The sequence below is a fragment of the Lampetra fluviatilis genome, chromosome 11 (genome assembly GCF_964198595.1).
Source record: "Lampetra fluviatilis chromosome 11, kcLamFluv1.1, whole genome shotgun sequence".
NCBI classification, from domain to species: domain Eukaryota; kingdom Metazoa; phylum Chordata; class Hyperoartia; order Petromyzontiformes; family Petromyzontidae; genus Lampetra; species Lampetra fluviatilis.
Window position 1 is genome coordinate 748,593 of NC_136285.1, and position 17,146 is coordinate 765,738.

Genomic DNA, 17,146 nt, shown 5'->3' on the forward strand with positions numbered 1-17,146 from the left:
TGCTATTCTTAATGCATATGTCTATCGTGAAGGGAGGGGAGCAGTGTTCACAGATGGATATAGTCTGTCAATAGTGGGTGATGTAGCTATATGTAATCCCAATTGAGTATTTTGTTGGTAATTCTAAACATTTGTCCAATGAGAATAGCACACAATACCCTACTCATTTCGAATGAAGTGAGGGTATATTTAATGCCTGTCGTGAAGCAAACAGCATGCATTTAATCGGTAATGCACCTGTGGTGATATCCAGTATTTCTAACCATTGCTATTGAATATTTGGCAGACATAATAGAATATTAAAATTATTCAAGGCATGAAAGTGATAAAGTCCACAGAAAAAGTAGTTTTCTGTAACCGTGAGGGAAAACTGTATTATGCCGTTGAGTATATATTTGTTCCATGACAGAGTTATTTATGACTATGGAGATGTGAGAGTTGAACTGGAACTAGAAACCGGGTTTAACCATTCATTTTATGGAACCGTAACTCTAACCCTTATACAATGTGTTGCTCCGGCATTAAAATGTTCTTTCAACCCGTAACTGGGTTGTTAAAAGTAAAAAATGTACCCGTAAAAACAAAGTTTTTCACTATAAATCCTTTATATGTGTGGTGGCTAGAGTCCTCTCGTCCTCTGGCTTGAGATGGCTGCCACCTATGGGTCAGATGATTGCCTGCCACCATTAAGCAATTGGTAATTAAATATAATTAATTTTTCCCTAAAAAGTGTAAAATTTAGGAAAAAAATTTTCACGAAAATAAATTGTCACGCACAACGAGTCTGTGTGCAAAATGTCAGCTCGATTGGATCACGGGAAGTGGGTTAAAAAACGACCGAAAGATTTGCACGGTCGTAAGCGCATAAGCGCGCAAGCAAGCAAGCAAGTGAACTTAATATAAAGGATTTAAAAATGGCCACGATCCCTCAGTCAATTCCCAGTTATAGCCTAATACGAGCTCTGTTTCCTCTGACTCCATCTGACAACTTGTGCACAGAGCTACAATACTCGACAGTCCGATATTGTAGGGGGTGGTGACATGGCCCAGCAGTAGCACGTTTGCTGCTTGTTGCAGAAATTTGCAATTCTAACCCAGCTGGCTGCCTTGGTCAATACTGCGGTGTGTATTACCTATAAAAAAATACGTGTTATCTGCTTTGCCAGGGATGTTAAGATCCCTTGACATAATTTGAAATTATTAAGCCACTGTGTGCTCGGGCCACGGTCCAAATGTGTCAAATTCAAAGAATAACACCGGAAATTGGGATTACACACAGCAACATCACCCCAGACCGTGAAATGGCTGAAGATTGTCTGTGAAACCGCTTTCATGACAGCTTCACGCTATAAGAATGGCACAAAATACCATATGTACTAGTGATGATGATGATGACATTCTATTTGTTGATATAATTATCACAGCGATTGGGGTCAAGTGTAGGTGGCAGGGTGACACAGTGATAATACTTGCATAGCAAGAAATCCTGGGTTTAATTCCCGACTCGGTTGCTTTTCTGTGTGGAGTTTGTATGTTCTGTCCCTGTTCTGCATGGGTTTCCTCTGGATTGTTGGGATTACTCACTTAAGAAAAATACATACAATGTAACTGGTATTGGCCACAACATTCCAATGCAGAAAAATGACATGCAAATTGGTCAATTTGGATTAAACATAGCAACATCATCCTCATACTGCAAACATTGAGTCTTGAGACTCAGTGAGGTCTTCCTGGGTAAAAAGCATCATAATCCAATATTACATTGCAGTAGTGTGGATGTTGGAGGAGTGGTGGCTCAGTAGTTAGTGCACCAGTGACGATTATCTGAATCAGTCCTGGGTTTCCCCTCAGTTGACCCAGTTTCAAATGAGTACCTAGTGTGGTGTGTAATACATCGCCACTTAAGGAACGAAGGCAGCCGGGCATGGTGCTGACAACGCACCACCCAATTGTGTACCGTTCCAGCCTTCATAGGCTCTAGACAATATAACTTGCCTCAACAGTCTGTTAAAGACTATATGGGGGATCTTTGATGTGGATGTGAAGGTATGGAAGGCAATGGAGACGTTCGACACAGGCTGCACAGCAGAGGGTGGCGCAGGAGCACAGGGCGTCTTCTCGGACGCAGGCTTGGCTCTGATCACCAGCAAGGGCTTTAAAACTCCAGATCGATCCGGTGGGTATTCGTGAAACTAAACATTCTCACATAGAGTTTACTTTTTATTTTATTTTAGCCTTTGGTGCACAAACAAACCTCAACGAACGCAGAGGCCACGTTCCTGGAAAATGCTGTGTTGGGCAAAGGTGCTTTTGACAAAAAATAGACCACGTGGAAAAATAGGTTTGCATTCATGGGTCCGCAATTATGACCTCTCTCTTTGTTTAACTCATTCTAAGTTACTTTTATTCACTTGGTATCACTTAAAATGTTTTAAAACAGACACACAGCACATGTAAATAAAATAAATATATGAGGACATAGAATTAAATCAAAGTGAAGCTGATTTTATTTACTAATGATAAATGACGATGGGGTGAACATGTTGGTGGGGGTCTGTTGAAGGAGGTTCACGGTGCTGAGAGACATTCTCTCCAAGGTCATCATCAGGGTCAGTTGAGACCCCTGGGAGCATTCAGGAGAGTGTTGAAATGGAGGATGAGAGGGAGAGCTGGCTCGAGAGCTGATAGGCGTACCGTAGGTGAGGCTGAGTGTTGCGAAGATGGTGTTGATGGTGGGGCTGACTGAGGTTGCGTGCTTCTTATGGTGGGGTCTGCCTTAGAAAAATGCAGGCAATGGACGTTTGAAGCTTTCGTGACTGCAGGAATCCATACTCTGTGTTTTTTTCGGTAAAGTCACATAGGTAGAAATAAAATAAAACAAATCACAACGTTTCAATCGCAACACAAGCACCTGATGAAGATTGCTTGTGTTGTAATTGAAACGTCGTGATTTGTTTTATTTTATTTCTACCTACGTGACTTTACCGAAAGAACCGAAGAGAATGGACGTTTGTTTAGCTATCAATTGGGGACTTCTATAGATGGCTCTCTAGAGTTGTAATGCAGCTTTCACATTTCTCTTAAATTGTATGCTTCTCTTCATGAAAGAGTCGATGTTATTTACTTAATCTATTGCTTCAAATCACAAAAAGCACTCGGATAATGCCTTTATTGTAATCTGACACCGAGGAAGTGGCTCTTCATCCTCTTCATTCTCATCGGATGGTTATTCAGCTGATTATATCAGGTCTTCCAGATCTTCCTCCGTGAGCTCATTTGTGTGCGACTGCACACAAACCCTTACCCTCCAATATTTCTGGCCAAAGTGATGATCTTTTTAACTTCACCAGAGACGGTCGGGAAGCCATTGAAGTGTTTGACAATGTCCAGCAGCAATTTCCCCCAGAACACATACAGATTGGAACCTTTGATGTCATCTATTGACTCATTGATGTTAGTGATGCATTTGGCTGTGTTATAGTCCTTCCAACAATCACCAACAGTGGCAGAAGGATCCCTTTCTAATGTATTAATTATGTCCTGGAATGTTCTGCGTGTATAATATAACTTGAACGTGGCTTTAACCCCTTGGTCAAGTGGCCGCAAGAGAGTCATTGTGTTGGGAGGCACATTCACATCTGGATGAGCAAATTGTATGATCTGGGGTTGGCCTGGTGCATAATTATCAATGACAAAAATAATCTTGTAAGATAAATATTGATTTCTTCAGTACTTTTCAACCTTGTAAACGAAGCAGCTGTTCAATCAGTCTACAGAGACCTGAGAGGTGACCCACGCCTTCCGATTAGCTCTCCAAGTGACTAATATATGCTGCTTATTCTTCTCCTTTAGTGCCGGGGGTTCAAAGACCAATACACCATCATTGGTATCATCATAAAGTCCCCCAATGCATTTGTACAAAAAACAAGAGTTGTTCGCTCTAGCAGTCTCAAATCTATGAGCTGTTTTCTCGTTTTTCTAGATATGAACGTTTTATTAGACATCCTCTTCCAATACAACGTTGAATGTTTGTTGAGGCTTGTACTCCCCCTTGTCGATAATTGTTTAATATCGTTTGGGATGTTCTTTGTGGCCTCATAGTCAGCCGATGCAGATTCCCTAAGTAACTTCACATTACGTAGGACGAATCTTTTTTTATTCTCAAACCTTGTTCTCTTTATTCTCAAACCTGTCTACTGGCCCCGAATTTAGAGGTACTATTACCCTTTCATCTTAAATTTATTTCAATAAATATTCATGCAGGTGGCTAGGCTTCTACTTTACCACTGCACCATTGAGAGGCACATTGTGTCTGATCTTTTATCCACAAATTGAAGGTCCTTTTAATTTTCTCTATTAATAAATCACGTCGAACAACAAAATACACTTTAGCACTCGCTGGGGTGCCAGTAGAAACACTGGCCCTTATCTTGTCCTCTGATTTCTTAATCGTTATCACAGTCGATTCATTCACGCCAAATTACCTTCCAATGGCTGCAGCACTCTCACTTCTCGCAAGCCTAACAACAAGCTTTTTCTGTAGTAAAATAATACATTTAATTTTATTTTTCTCACTACAATCACTACTCTTACGTTTAAAGGGGCCTTGTTAAAAATGTTTAGAAAACATGCGTGTTAGGGAGGGACGATGGTGACAAGATATGAATCCGCATCATATATAGTACAGTGTACAGTACAAATGCATCAGGCACTTATTTTTGACGGGTCAAACCTTGTAAAGTCGAAACATCACCGCGTGTTCCGGAAAACAGATCTCATTGAGTAACAGTGTATAGCTGAAACACACGTTTGGGGAGGTATGCCTGTACTGTATTTATATTTTTTATGCAATATGCCAGTTTATTTTGCTAATTTGGTAAATATTTGTTATTTACACGTTATTTTACCTTTATCTCCAACACATTTTGTTCTGATGTTGCCTGTTCCTCTGTTTAGTATAAACGAAGCAGCTGTTCAATCAGTCTACAGAGACCTGAGAGGTGACCCACGCCTTCCGATTAGCTCTCCAAGTGACTAATATATGCTGCTTATTCTTCTCCTTTAGTGCCTGGGGGTTCAAAGACCAATACACCATCATTGGTATCATCATAAAGTCCCCCAATGCATTTGTACAAAAAACAAGAGTTGTTCACTCTAGCAGTCTCAAATCTATGAGCTGTTTTCTCGTTTTTCTATATATGAACGTTTTATTAGACATCCTCTTCCAATACAACGTTGAATGTTTGTTGAGGCTTGTACTCCCCCTTGTCGATAATTGTTTAATATCGTTTGGGATGTTCTTTGTGGCCTCATAGTCAGCCGATGCAGATTCCCCAAGTAACTTCACATTACGTAGGACGAATCTTTTTTTATTCTCAAACCTTATTCTCTTTATTCTCAAACCTGTCTACTGGCCCAGAATTTAGAGGTACTATTACCCTTTCATCTTTAATTTATTTCAAAAAATATTCATGAAGGTGGCTAGGCTTCTACTTTACCACTGCACCATTGAGAGGCACATTGTGTCTGATCTTTTATCCACAAATTGAAGGTCCTTTCCATTTTCTCTATTAATAAATCACGTCGAACAACAAAATACACGTTAGCACTCGCTGGGGTGCCAGTAGAAACACTGGCCCTTATCTTGTCCTCTGATTTCTTAATCGTTATCACAGTCGATTCATTCACGCCAAATTACCTTCCAATGGCTGCAGCACTCTCACTTCTCGCAAGCCTAACAACAGCTCTTTCTGTAGTAAAATCATACATTTTATTTTATTTTTCTCACTACAATCACTACTTTTACGTTTAAAGGGGCCTTGTTAAAAATGTTTAGAAAACATGCGTGTTAGGGAGGGACGATGGTGACAAGATATTAATCCGCATCATATATAGTACAGTGTACAGTACAAATGCACCAGGCACTTATTTTTGACGGGTCAAACCTTGTAAAGTCGAAACATCACCGCGTGTTCCGGAAAACAGATCTCATTGAGTAACAGTGTATAGCTGAAACACACGTTTGGGGAGGTATGCCTGTACTGTATTTATATTTTTGATGCAATATGACAGTTTATTTGGCTAATTTGGTAAATATTTGTTATTTACACGTTATTATACCTTTATCTCCAACACATTTTGTTCTGATGTTGCCTGTTCCTCTGTTTAGTATGAGTATGATGGGTGTTCTTGTTACTTATGTACCGCAGATATCCCTGGATAACTAGCGGGGTAATTGGATAAATGGGATATTCTGTGGAATAAACATTTTAGTCTATTCATGTTTTCAATATTTTTTTATTAGTGGGTCAGGAAATAATTGATTGGTAATTTCAATGGCTGAACCATCTTGCACACCACTGTGCTGGCGACTTGTGCTGTGATGCTGAATTGATCGGCCCGTCTTGCATGCTGATGGTTTTATCCTACCATTTTAAAGTGGAGTCGTACCATGTGAATGTGTGGACATGCCATGAAGAATAACGGGAGTTGCGTATAATCATTGGAGTGGAAGATGGCAGCCTTCACTCCGCCCACTCTGTTAAGTGAGAAATCACGACTCATTCCATCAACCCGGTGGCCAAACATTGATTCAACGATCTCCCGGTTTCTGGAGCAACAACAACTCAAGCCACCATAACGGCCTTCTTTTCCAGGGCCCCAAACACACTTTCAGATAGGTCCTCAAATTCAACATTGAGGGTCTATACATTGGTGACTTTAACAGCCACCACAATCTGTGGGACTATAGAGAAAATTAAGCCGATGGAAAAGACCTCAAAGACTGGACGTCTGCCGTAGATCTGCAACCGGTCTTCGATAACAAAGAGCGAGCAACTGTCTAACTCAGCTCACTGTAAATATGACTACAACCCAGACATTGCCATAGTTTCCAAAGATCAAAGCGAAATCGTGCTTTATGCCTCCTGCAAAATACTCCTTAATTTCCCAATGGCTAACATAGGACCATCATTTCGGTGACAGTAAACAGACTGCCACAAGGCTCAGTACTCATGCAAATGCTCTGCAGTGTCTATACGAGTGACATGCTGCCACCAAAGTAGTGCAAATTTGCATGTATGGATGACCTTACCCTGACAGCACAAGCAGCCACCTTAAATTACATAGAGTCCATGTAGGGTTATTTTCAAAAATTGAGGCTCAAGTCAAAACCACAAAATGCAATGGTCACTGCTTTGTATATTGATAGGGTATCATACTATAAATATACCCTAAATACTGTGCAACATGACCCCACTATCGAGGAGTGAATCTGGACTGTACGTCGGGTCAACCTGGTCCAGAAACTGGCAAACACAAGCTGAGGAGCATCTGCATCGGTGCTACAGACAATAGCAAAGGCCCTTGTATACTGCGCAGCTGAATCTTGTGCAGCATCGATTTGGATCAGAAGTAACCACACTCAACTTTATGATGTCCAACTGAACACTGCAATGCTATTGTGCATCACTGGAAGCCTCAATTCGATCCCAAGACTCTGGCTTTTCGTCTTGTCATTCATCACTTCCCCATTTATTCCCCGCGATGCCACAACCCTCTGAGAATTCTAGAGAAATGTGGATAACATAGGTCTCCCTATCAACCAAGATCTTAAAAACATCCCTCACCACCGTCTGAAGTTATGCAAGATGCTAAACCTTCAACCGTGATGATGCTTGGAAAGCCGAATGGAGTTCTCTTGAAAGACGGCATGCAGGAGATCCTTGACTTCCGCAAATCTTCTGAGCCACAAACCAGAAACTGCATCCTCTGCACAAAACATGGCAGAAGGTGCGGATACTTGATGCACAAATGGAAAGTTAAAAACTCTCCTGTGTGTGGCTGGGATCACCCAGAACAGACCATTGAATATATATTGACTCAATGTTCTATTCACAAATACAAAGGAGGCATCATCACTGAAATATACTCTGCTACTTCTGACGCATTTATCTGGCTCAAGCACCTCAGTGTAAAAGTATAGTTGTTGCTCTTAACCAACATCAGCCAGGTGAATAAGAAGATTCCCCAAACTGGTTGGTGGCTTTTGGTGTATGACGTGTTGGGTGGCATTACATTACAATGTATTAAACGTGCTCTTTGCAGTTCCCAAGGTTTGAAATGTAGCTTCATAATGTGAACATTAACAATGTTTTCAAAAAAAAATTTACGTTGTAATTAACACATGTGGAATGTCACAATATTACACAATGAAAGTGTTTTACTGTATAATTACATTCTCATTGAAATGCTTCTATGCAGAAATCGGGTGCCCAAAAGTGCCCTCAAGAAAACGAAGACAGCTCTCAATGTTGCAGATCAGGAGGGAAGGTATGAGATGCATTTTTCACCAGGACAACAATTTTAATGACTTCCCAGCAAGGAGGGGTGGGGAGAAAACCATATTTAAAATTAGGTGAAGTGGCTGGTACACCTGAAATGAGTCTTGGGACTCAATGAGGTTGGCCTGGGCAATAAAGCATACTAGTCATACATAATAATGCAGTGTAATGTGGCATTTTCGATATACGATTCTGTATATATGTGGATAATCGTGAGTAATGTTATTGTTTGAACCCAAACACTTTATTACCATGCCCACTTCCAGACATTATACTGCCAAGCAGTGCAAGTCAGCATGCCAAACAAATTGCAGGTTTCTTCCAAAATACTTTTAAAATGTTCACGAGTAATAATATCAATGTGTAATCATATTTAAACATGCCTGGTTAGTGTGGAAGAGTATGCCAACATATCCTCTTGAGGGTCTCTCTAGAGCTCTGTCAAATGGAGGTCTTTCCATCAGCGAACATCAGTATACAATTTCAGGGCTGTGCCTAAAACCTAAAAACTCCATTGCATGCTTGTAATTGTAACTTAACATTTTTCTAGCGGAAAAATACACTCAAGAATTTCGCAAATGCTGCGTGGATGGTTTGAAGATGAGCCCCACTGGCCAGGGATGTGAAGAACGGCTGAAGCATGTCACAGGCCCAAAGGAATGTGTTGATGCCTTTCTTCAGTGTTGCAAGAAAGCAGAAGAGTACAGGAAATCCGAAAGCATCGGTGTCCAGACCGTTTTGAGGCGGAGTAAGATCCACGCATGCCAAAACACGCCGGCTTCCATTGCACATTTTAGTGACAGTTTCAAGAACACTAGTGTACTCTATGAGCACTTAAAAAAAGTTTACTGAGCCCAGATCCAAATGCCAAAAACCTTAAACAGCTGGCCCCTAAAAGCACTACCAAAGTTGTAATAGAAAATAGTTCACAAACATGTTTCTTTTCGTATTGAGCAAGATTATAACTGATTCGAAATATAAAGATTTGAAGGAATTCCAAATGGAGCAGTGCGAGGGAAGAAGCAGAAAGAGCAGTGTTGTGACCTGAAGTGTGGTGAGTGAGCGTGTTGTGATCTGCAGTGTGGTGGTTGAACACAGTGTGGATGATAGAAAACGGTCAGTCTGGTAGACCGAGTCCTCAACATAGGTGGAGGAATAAATGGGCGAAGTTCATGGGAACATCTATCATGGTAGCAGCGATCGAAGAGTGATAAGGAGGTGACTGACCATCGGTGGGCGAGTGGCTGGAGTGAGTCGGTGGGTGCACAGTGGGCGTAGCATCATCAGTCACCCTGACTGCTTTGCCGTTAATTCATCAAGTGCAGTGAGGTAGAAACTCGTTCTCTTATCATTGTTCAATTATAAGCTTGAAACTTATTTTTTTTAATAGTCAACACTCAATGATCTGCATTATCGGTTGATCCATGTAAACCTAGAACACATATCATGCAAGACGAATTGGGGTGCTGCTGCTGTGTTGGCAGTGGTTCTGCAGTGATTGTGTCATGTGAAGTTTATATATTTTCCCCCTGTTCTACAGAGTGAAATTGTGTGAATGGAGTTTTAATGTTCTTACCCTGTTCTGCAGACTGAAAGCGTGTGAGTGGAGTTTGTATGTTCTCCCCCTTTTGTGCAGAGTGAAAGTGAGTACGTGGAGTTTTTATGTTCCCACCCTGTTGTGCAGTGTGAAAGTGAGTGCGTGGAGTTTGTGTGTTTTCACCCTGGTCTACATGGGTTTCTCCCAGTTCTCCGGTTTCCTCCCATAGCTAAAACACATACATTGTAACTGCTATTGGCCAAAACATCCGAATGCTAAAAATTTACCCACAAATTACTAATTTTGTATACATACAGCAGCAACATTGCCCTAACTACGAAAACTTGGCAGGACCCTCCTGAAAGAGTCTTGAGACTCACTGAGGTGTTGCTATATGCCATAGTGGCAGGATGTTAACTACCTCACCTGGTATAAAGGAGGTCGTGGGTTTGATTAAAATCCTGATGCCTGTATATTTGGAGTTTGCATGTTCTCGCCTTGATCGTGTGGATTTATCTCTGGGCCCACCGGTTTTTCCCTCCAAATTTAGAAACATGCTTTTAGAGTATTTGGCTGCTATACATTTCTATATGATGAGACACTTTGTGAATGGTCATTTGTGGCCAGGTCGCTTCTGAAAAAGAGCTATATACACCTTATCTGATAAAATAAAAATAGTAGTAGCTACAGGCATTGGATTGGAATATTTTCAACATATAGATGTTAATTTCAGCTTTCTTTCCCTGTTCAAGTGGAATTTACATTGTGACGTTAGGCTTTTTGTCATTAAACTTAGTATTTTTCCCCAAAAAGAGTTTTGTCTATTTTCAGTGCTTGTTTGAAAGATAGAATGATGTCTGTCTGTTTGTTTCATGAATTTGACCATCGTAGTTGTAAATTGTACTTAACATTTGTACGTGTTCTTGTACTTTAAATGTGTAAAGAATATGACATTACTTGCTTTTACTTTCAGATGATTTTATGGAATTGGACTTGATGAATGAAGATGAAGTTAATATGAGGTCATACTTTCCTCAAAGCTGGGGTTGGAATAAATACAAAATTCCTGCAAACGGGTAAGTCTCGCCTTGCCTCAAAGCGTAGGTCGAGGAGTTACAATTAATAATACATATGTAGTGACTGGGAATGTTACTGTGTGGTGCCGGACCTGCGAGGCCACGGCGGATATTATGTTGTCATTATGTGCAGCCTGGATACTGGGCGCAGTACCAGTCCTAGCGGGGGATTTGGTTGAGCTCTGGTTAGCACGGGGACACCACGGACAGTGTGCGGTGCGGGCTTCTGGTGAGGGAGTGAGAGAGAGTGTCAGCCAGCCAGGGTTACGTTGGGTCGTGATATGCTGGTTGACCTGCCGACATGTGACTGGATGATATTGGAGGGGGGCCACCGGTGGAGGGGGCCCAATGGATGGTCATGTGGTATAGAAGAGCTCTCGGGGAGCCTTGGGGAAAGAGCTAGAGACATCGAGAAGATGGACGGGGCGAGAGGCGGAGCCAGCCCTGGGGTTCTTGCCTGTTGGTGAAGGGAAGATCCGTGTCGGGTTGAAGAAGCCTCTAGCCACGTGGTCTGGGACCCAGCTTGTGGTCCGGACCAGGATAGCGGGACCGTGTCTAGTTCTCCCATAGTGTGGTTAGATGGGCGGTCACCACCCGAGTGTAGGTGACGTTATGTTGTGTTGTTAGTTAAAAAAAATTGTTGCTCCCAAGACAACGTCTGCGACTCAGTTGAACTCACTACACATATAATGGAAATTATTGACCTAGATGAATTGGAATAAAACTATAATGCATTAATTTCTTATGGATAATGTTCAGTTTACATTTAATTGGATGTTCCTGTAAAGTTATGATATATATATATTTAAGAGGCCATCTCAGGTGATGTGGTTATTCTGAATTCCTAGTTTTTGACCTGAAGATGCTTGGCGCAGCTTAAAACAAATTGTTGCATATATCACTGATAACTTTGGGTCTGAGAATTGTTATGCAACTTACACTGTAATCAGAAACTATAATAAATGAAACATAATTGAACGCTTGTGCACGTGACTATGAGGCTTTGTTTGGTGGTGGAGGGTCTTAATGACACAATTTGGTCAGATAATTATATCACCTTACTCAAAATTTTATTGTGAATCATAGTAACTTTACCACCATGTTTATGAGTTCTGAATGAATCCAAATTTGGAATCTAAAATTACCCAAATTATCTCTCTAATCAAGACGTTATATAGACTGTGTAAATAACTTATCCACTGTCTTTTATTTTTAGAAAACATCCTCAGATTAGATTACAATTACCAGATACTATAACCACCTGGAACATGCAGGCCATAAGCATCTCTAAAACTAGAGGTACGTGTATTCCTTTGTGTGCTCATTCATATTATTTTGGGCCAAATTGAGCTAAATTATGAAGCCAACTGTAAAAATTCAGACTGAGGTCTTAATTCTTAGTTGCAGCTCTGGCTTGCCTTCCAATGGTTCAGCTCAGACGTGAGCCACTGAGTTGCTTTCAGAGACACATGAGCAGCTCAGCAAATCATGTGGCTTAGCTTAACAAAATAAAGTTAAGCATGGCTTTGAGCCAGCTCATTTGAGCTAGAGCTAAGCCTTAGCAGAGCCGTGGCCTTAACCTTTCATTTTCTGACAGACTTTTTCCCTCGTGCCGGGTTCGCTCTACACGAGCGGTTGCTGTCTGAGACTGGTGAACTGTAGCAGGAGGATGGGCATAACCACGGCATGTTTGGGGGTGCAGCCCGGATGTGGCATGATAGTGGGCTTGTCGACGCATGTGGCCCATTGACATGACCCAGCAGTAGCGCATTTACCACTTGTTGTAGTGGTTTGTGGTTCCAATCTGGCAGGCAGGGGGGTGAAATAATCATGTATTACATGCTGTTTGCTTCACTAGGGCGTTGAGATCCCGTAACCACATTCTAAAATGAGTAGACCATTGTGTGTTGGCATCACGGTTCAAATTTACCAAGTACTAAAAATTACACTACAACTTACTCAATTGGGATTACACGTGGAAATAATACCCCTCTAATAGCAGACTAATGCCACACAGGGCTAACCGCCCTTGTCAAAATTTGAGATGTAAGTCTCTGATGTGAATGTAAAGCACTTTGAGACACTCCACATTAAGGGGTGCTCAATAAAACACAAATATTTATCATTATAATGTGCATGGTATACCACTCATACATATTTCTGACAGCTTGTTTCGGGGTCATCTGCACTGTGCGTGTTTCTGTGGTTTTAGGAGTGTGTCTGGCGGACCCATTGTTATTGGTTTCTACCAAAGATTTCTTCATCAAACTTCACTTGCCCTACTCGGTGAAACGAGGCGAGCAAACGGAAATACGGGTCATTCTGTATAACTACATGGAAGAATCCTTAACGGTCAGCACTACCCACACATACACAATATATTTTGTTTCATTTCAACTCAATGCGAGCCCGGTACGAGGCACCGATCACAGTACAAGAATGGGGGAACATAAATTCCGCCAACAAAAGCCTGAGATAGATGCACCACCTAGGTGGGGAGCCTCTACCAGATAAGTGAAAGTTTATATGGGGGAAGAAGATAACAGACATAAAAGGGAAGAAGGGGGGTGTGAGAGAGAGGGGGTGGGGATGGAGACGCAGGGGGGAAAAAGGGAAAGGCATGTAATAAAACACAAGTTAAATAATTAACATGTGACTTGTGAGCTTGTAAACTTACGTCCCTCTGAGCTATAATACGCTCCTGCTAGTTTCCAGAAATGGGGGTCAGTCCCACAAGGACACCAATCCCCTCCACCAAACCTTGTCCCTGCATGTGCCTCATTTAGGCTCTGTAAAAGTGGGGACCATCTGCTTTAAACTCCCACTCTTCGGTTTTAAGATTTTCACTTAAGTATCATGCCATTGTATCCATGAGGGGAGTTCATAGTCTTTTCAATTGTCAAAAATGTCCTTCCTGGCCGTAACGTTGATGGTTTATAATAAGGCGGCATGCTGATGTTTCGACAGCGGCAGGTTTTAGATTGATTTCGACTGAAGAGGAGAGATTGGTGCCACAGATCTTATTGAACATGTTAATAATGTCCCTATAAAGTTTAATTATGTCTGAGTATAGCCAGAAGGTGTGGAAAGACGATTGGACCATGCCCGGAGGACATCTGGGGCAATCCCGGGGGAAATGTCCACGAATTTTGCTCTTCTCTCATTGGTCATGTAAGCACCATACATTTAAACTGGATACGCCTCAACGTTAATGCTCTTGGGCCAATTTTAGGTCGCCAGATTTGGGTCCAATTGTCTTGTTGGGGGATAACGTAAGGCATTAGCATGCTACAAAGTTTCATAGTAATAAGTCTGGTAAGTGCACTCTCATCATCCATTAGACAATAAGGCTCTGCTAACCTATATTTAGTTTTTGGTATTTTCAACCAATCTGTGATTGGGTGCAACGAAGCATTCAGGTTTTTACCTGGGGCTTTGGTGATGGCGTCTCTAATCTGAAAATTTCTAAAAAAGTGCAACCGTAGAATATTGTACTTGCCCTGCACCTGATTAAAAGACAACACACTACCCAACCTGGCCCGGAGATCTCCAACTATTTCCGAATTCATCCAAAATAGCCCACCTAATCTCTTTACCCCCCACTTTCAGTGTTGGGTTTCCCCACAGTGAGGATCTTCTATGGAGAGGAACCTGGAAAGAGATGCACCTATCTCGACATATCCATAGCATCACAATGACTGCCCACACCGGCTTAATCCCCTTAGGCTTGTCTCTTGCCAAAGCTAGGGAAAAGCCAGCGAGAGAGCATGCGCTTGCAGAATCCTCTTCCCACCGTTTACCAGTCTTGGCTTTTGTAGGGTCGAACCAGCGTTTTATGCTTTGCAGAGCTACTGCCCTATAACATTTCAGAAAATCAAATAGATCCAGGCTGCCTTCCTTTGCCGCACAGTTTTCGATTCCAGATGAAAGATGAGATTTGGGAATGGAGTGCTTTAAAAAAGACCTTGGAATGTTGGGAGGAACCATCTGCAGGTAAAAAAGGAGTTTAAGGAGAATCAGCATCTTAATCAGATGCATCCTATTATAAAGAAAGATGTAGACATCTGCCCACGTGGACAGGGAATCACCAATCTCCTGGAGCAAGGGGGGGGGGGGAATTCTTCCAGAAAAGCAGCGCCAAAGAGGAAGGAATCAATGCCGAGGTATTTGATGTGAGCTGGCGTCCACTTGAAGGGTACCAATCCCTCTGGGGGCTTGGGGGACACAGGTGATAGGGGCATCAACTCCGATTTAGTTACAATTAATTTGTATCCTGAAGCACCTCTGTATTCCCTTACTAAGGCTTAGGCCAGAAAGGCAGGGATTGAGGCCTCCAAATGTGTAATTGTGATCAGGTTAAGTTTGTTTTTTACCTTACTCCCGAGATCTGCTGACTCATCCTGATGCTCTCTGCAAATGTAGTGGGTTCCACGGAGATGGGAGACGTTGTCTTTAGAGGCAACACGGTTTATTGTAACTCTTAACAGAAAGGCCCCCCTTTACTCCCACTACCTGGGGAGGTATAGCCTCCGGGCTGACATGCCCTATCACTGGGGCTACGGGCTCTGGATCCTCCGGTTAAGGGTGCCCTAGGGGAGGCTAACTGACCCGACCTAGCCAAGGTTTGGGTCTCGACCACTGGTCCATGCTCGACCCCGGCCCTTAAAAGGCCTCCTGATCACCAGTTGTCCTCCATTCCCTTTCAGGCCCTGCCGAAACTCCTGCACCTCCTTGTTTCCCATCACCTCGCCCCATGTCAGGAAGTCAAGCCTTCTCCCTTGACGTGGAGTCACAGCTTCACTGGGTAGAGCAGCTGGGAGCATATCCCAGCTCTCCCCACCAGGTCCCTGTGCAGCAGCAGTTAAGTCGGGCATGATAAAGACCCGATTACCCTCAAGTGAAGTGCCCTTTCCTCTTGCCATCCTCGCTCCCTTTAATGCCTCAGTGGCGCCGTGGTGGGTCGTGAACAGGATCAGCACGACGCGAGGTCTCGAGTTGTTGGTCGCCATCAAATTTCTTCTGGCTCTCTTTCCAACCCCGTAGCCTTTAACAATCCACTGCAGCTTAACAGGCTGTGTGTCCAAAGATTCCACGATCGTAGTGATTCAGGTAGATGTTTCAGAACATAGATAAGGGCTCCCTGGTAAGAGTTGTCCTCAATTCTCTTCGTAAGGCATTGAGTTGACACTCCTGTCCCTTGGCGTCCAGTTGTAGGTTTCCGAGAGATCTGACAGTGTGGCTTTGTGCATTTTAGCCACCTTGCTTTATTCCTTAAGTGAAGATCCCAGGGTTATCATGATGGTCTCCTGCCTCTTCACCCTTTCGCAGACCCCGCTTATCCTCTCTTTCAGGACCCGGAGGAGAGCTGTGTTTTCCTCAGTTTGCCAAGCTTGCTGCTCCATTTTTTACAGGAGGGTTTGCAGCAGCTCTCGGATTCCTATCTGGGCAATCTCTCACTTCAATATGACTGGGGAGGACGAAGCCTTGGATTTTTTCCCGGGGGTCCTTTCCACCAAAGGCATGAAGTTATGGGAGAGGGAAATCCATCTCGCCTCACCATAATAGGCTCTAACTACACACAAAAAGGCCCTAGGCCTAGAGGGTTAACAGAATGCCCCAGAAGGCAGAATTATTTTTGTAAAAACAAACCTGTTCGAAGCTCTTAAGACTACGAAAAAAGATCACATTTGATGAGTAAAAGAGGTGGTATGCTGGACTTGTAGGGTTATTTACTATGGTAGGGGTTAGACAGGTTCGTTTAAGCGCCCCTCGCTTGGCCATGACATCACCAGAAGTCCACACACAATATCGTTAAAAGAGAAACATTCAGCCCCCTTGATCCTATAAGGGAAGTGGTGTAGTGGTCATATGTTATGCTGTGAACCTAGATATCTAGATTGAGCTTCTGGGCAGGTACACAAGTGGGAGTTGCTAGCGTGCTACTAAACCACAACTGGGATTCTAGGTCAGCACCTTGTAACCGATGTCAGCAGAATGTTAGTAATGAATGCACTGATTGTACGTACGAATGTACAAACTGCACAGCAGCCTAAGCCACTGTGTGGTACATTCACCTTCATTTCACAGTTAATAGTAAAGGTGCAGCCCTGCAATTATTGTCTTGCTGATACCACTGCTGGTTTAAGTGCCTACACTAGAGCGAGCTCTAAAGGGTATTTAGTATACTCTTT

At 42.6% G+C, this 17,146-nt stretch overlaps 1 protein-coding gene across 1 annotated transcript in view; it reads left to right on the forward strand.

The window, feature by feature from the left end:
• LOC144934715 (complement C3-like) overlaps positions 1-17,146 on the forward strand; it is a 161,342-nt gene that overhangs the window by 63,520 nt on the left and 80,676 nt on the right. The window contains exons 15-20 of the mRNA XM_078860768.1: positions 2,047-2,176; positions 8,263-8,331; positions 8,893-9,090; positions 10,853-10,955; positions 12,172-12,254; positions 13,168-13,307. Coding sequence (XP_078716894.1) covers positions 2,047-2,176; positions 8,263-8,331; positions 8,893-9,090; positions 10,853-10,955; positions 12,172-12,254; positions 13,168-13,307 — 723 coding nt within the window. The remainder of the gene's footprint in view (positions 1-2,046; positions 2,177-8,262; positions 8,332-8,892; positions 9,091-10,852; positions 10,956-12,171; positions 12,255-13,167; positions 13,308-17,146) is intronic.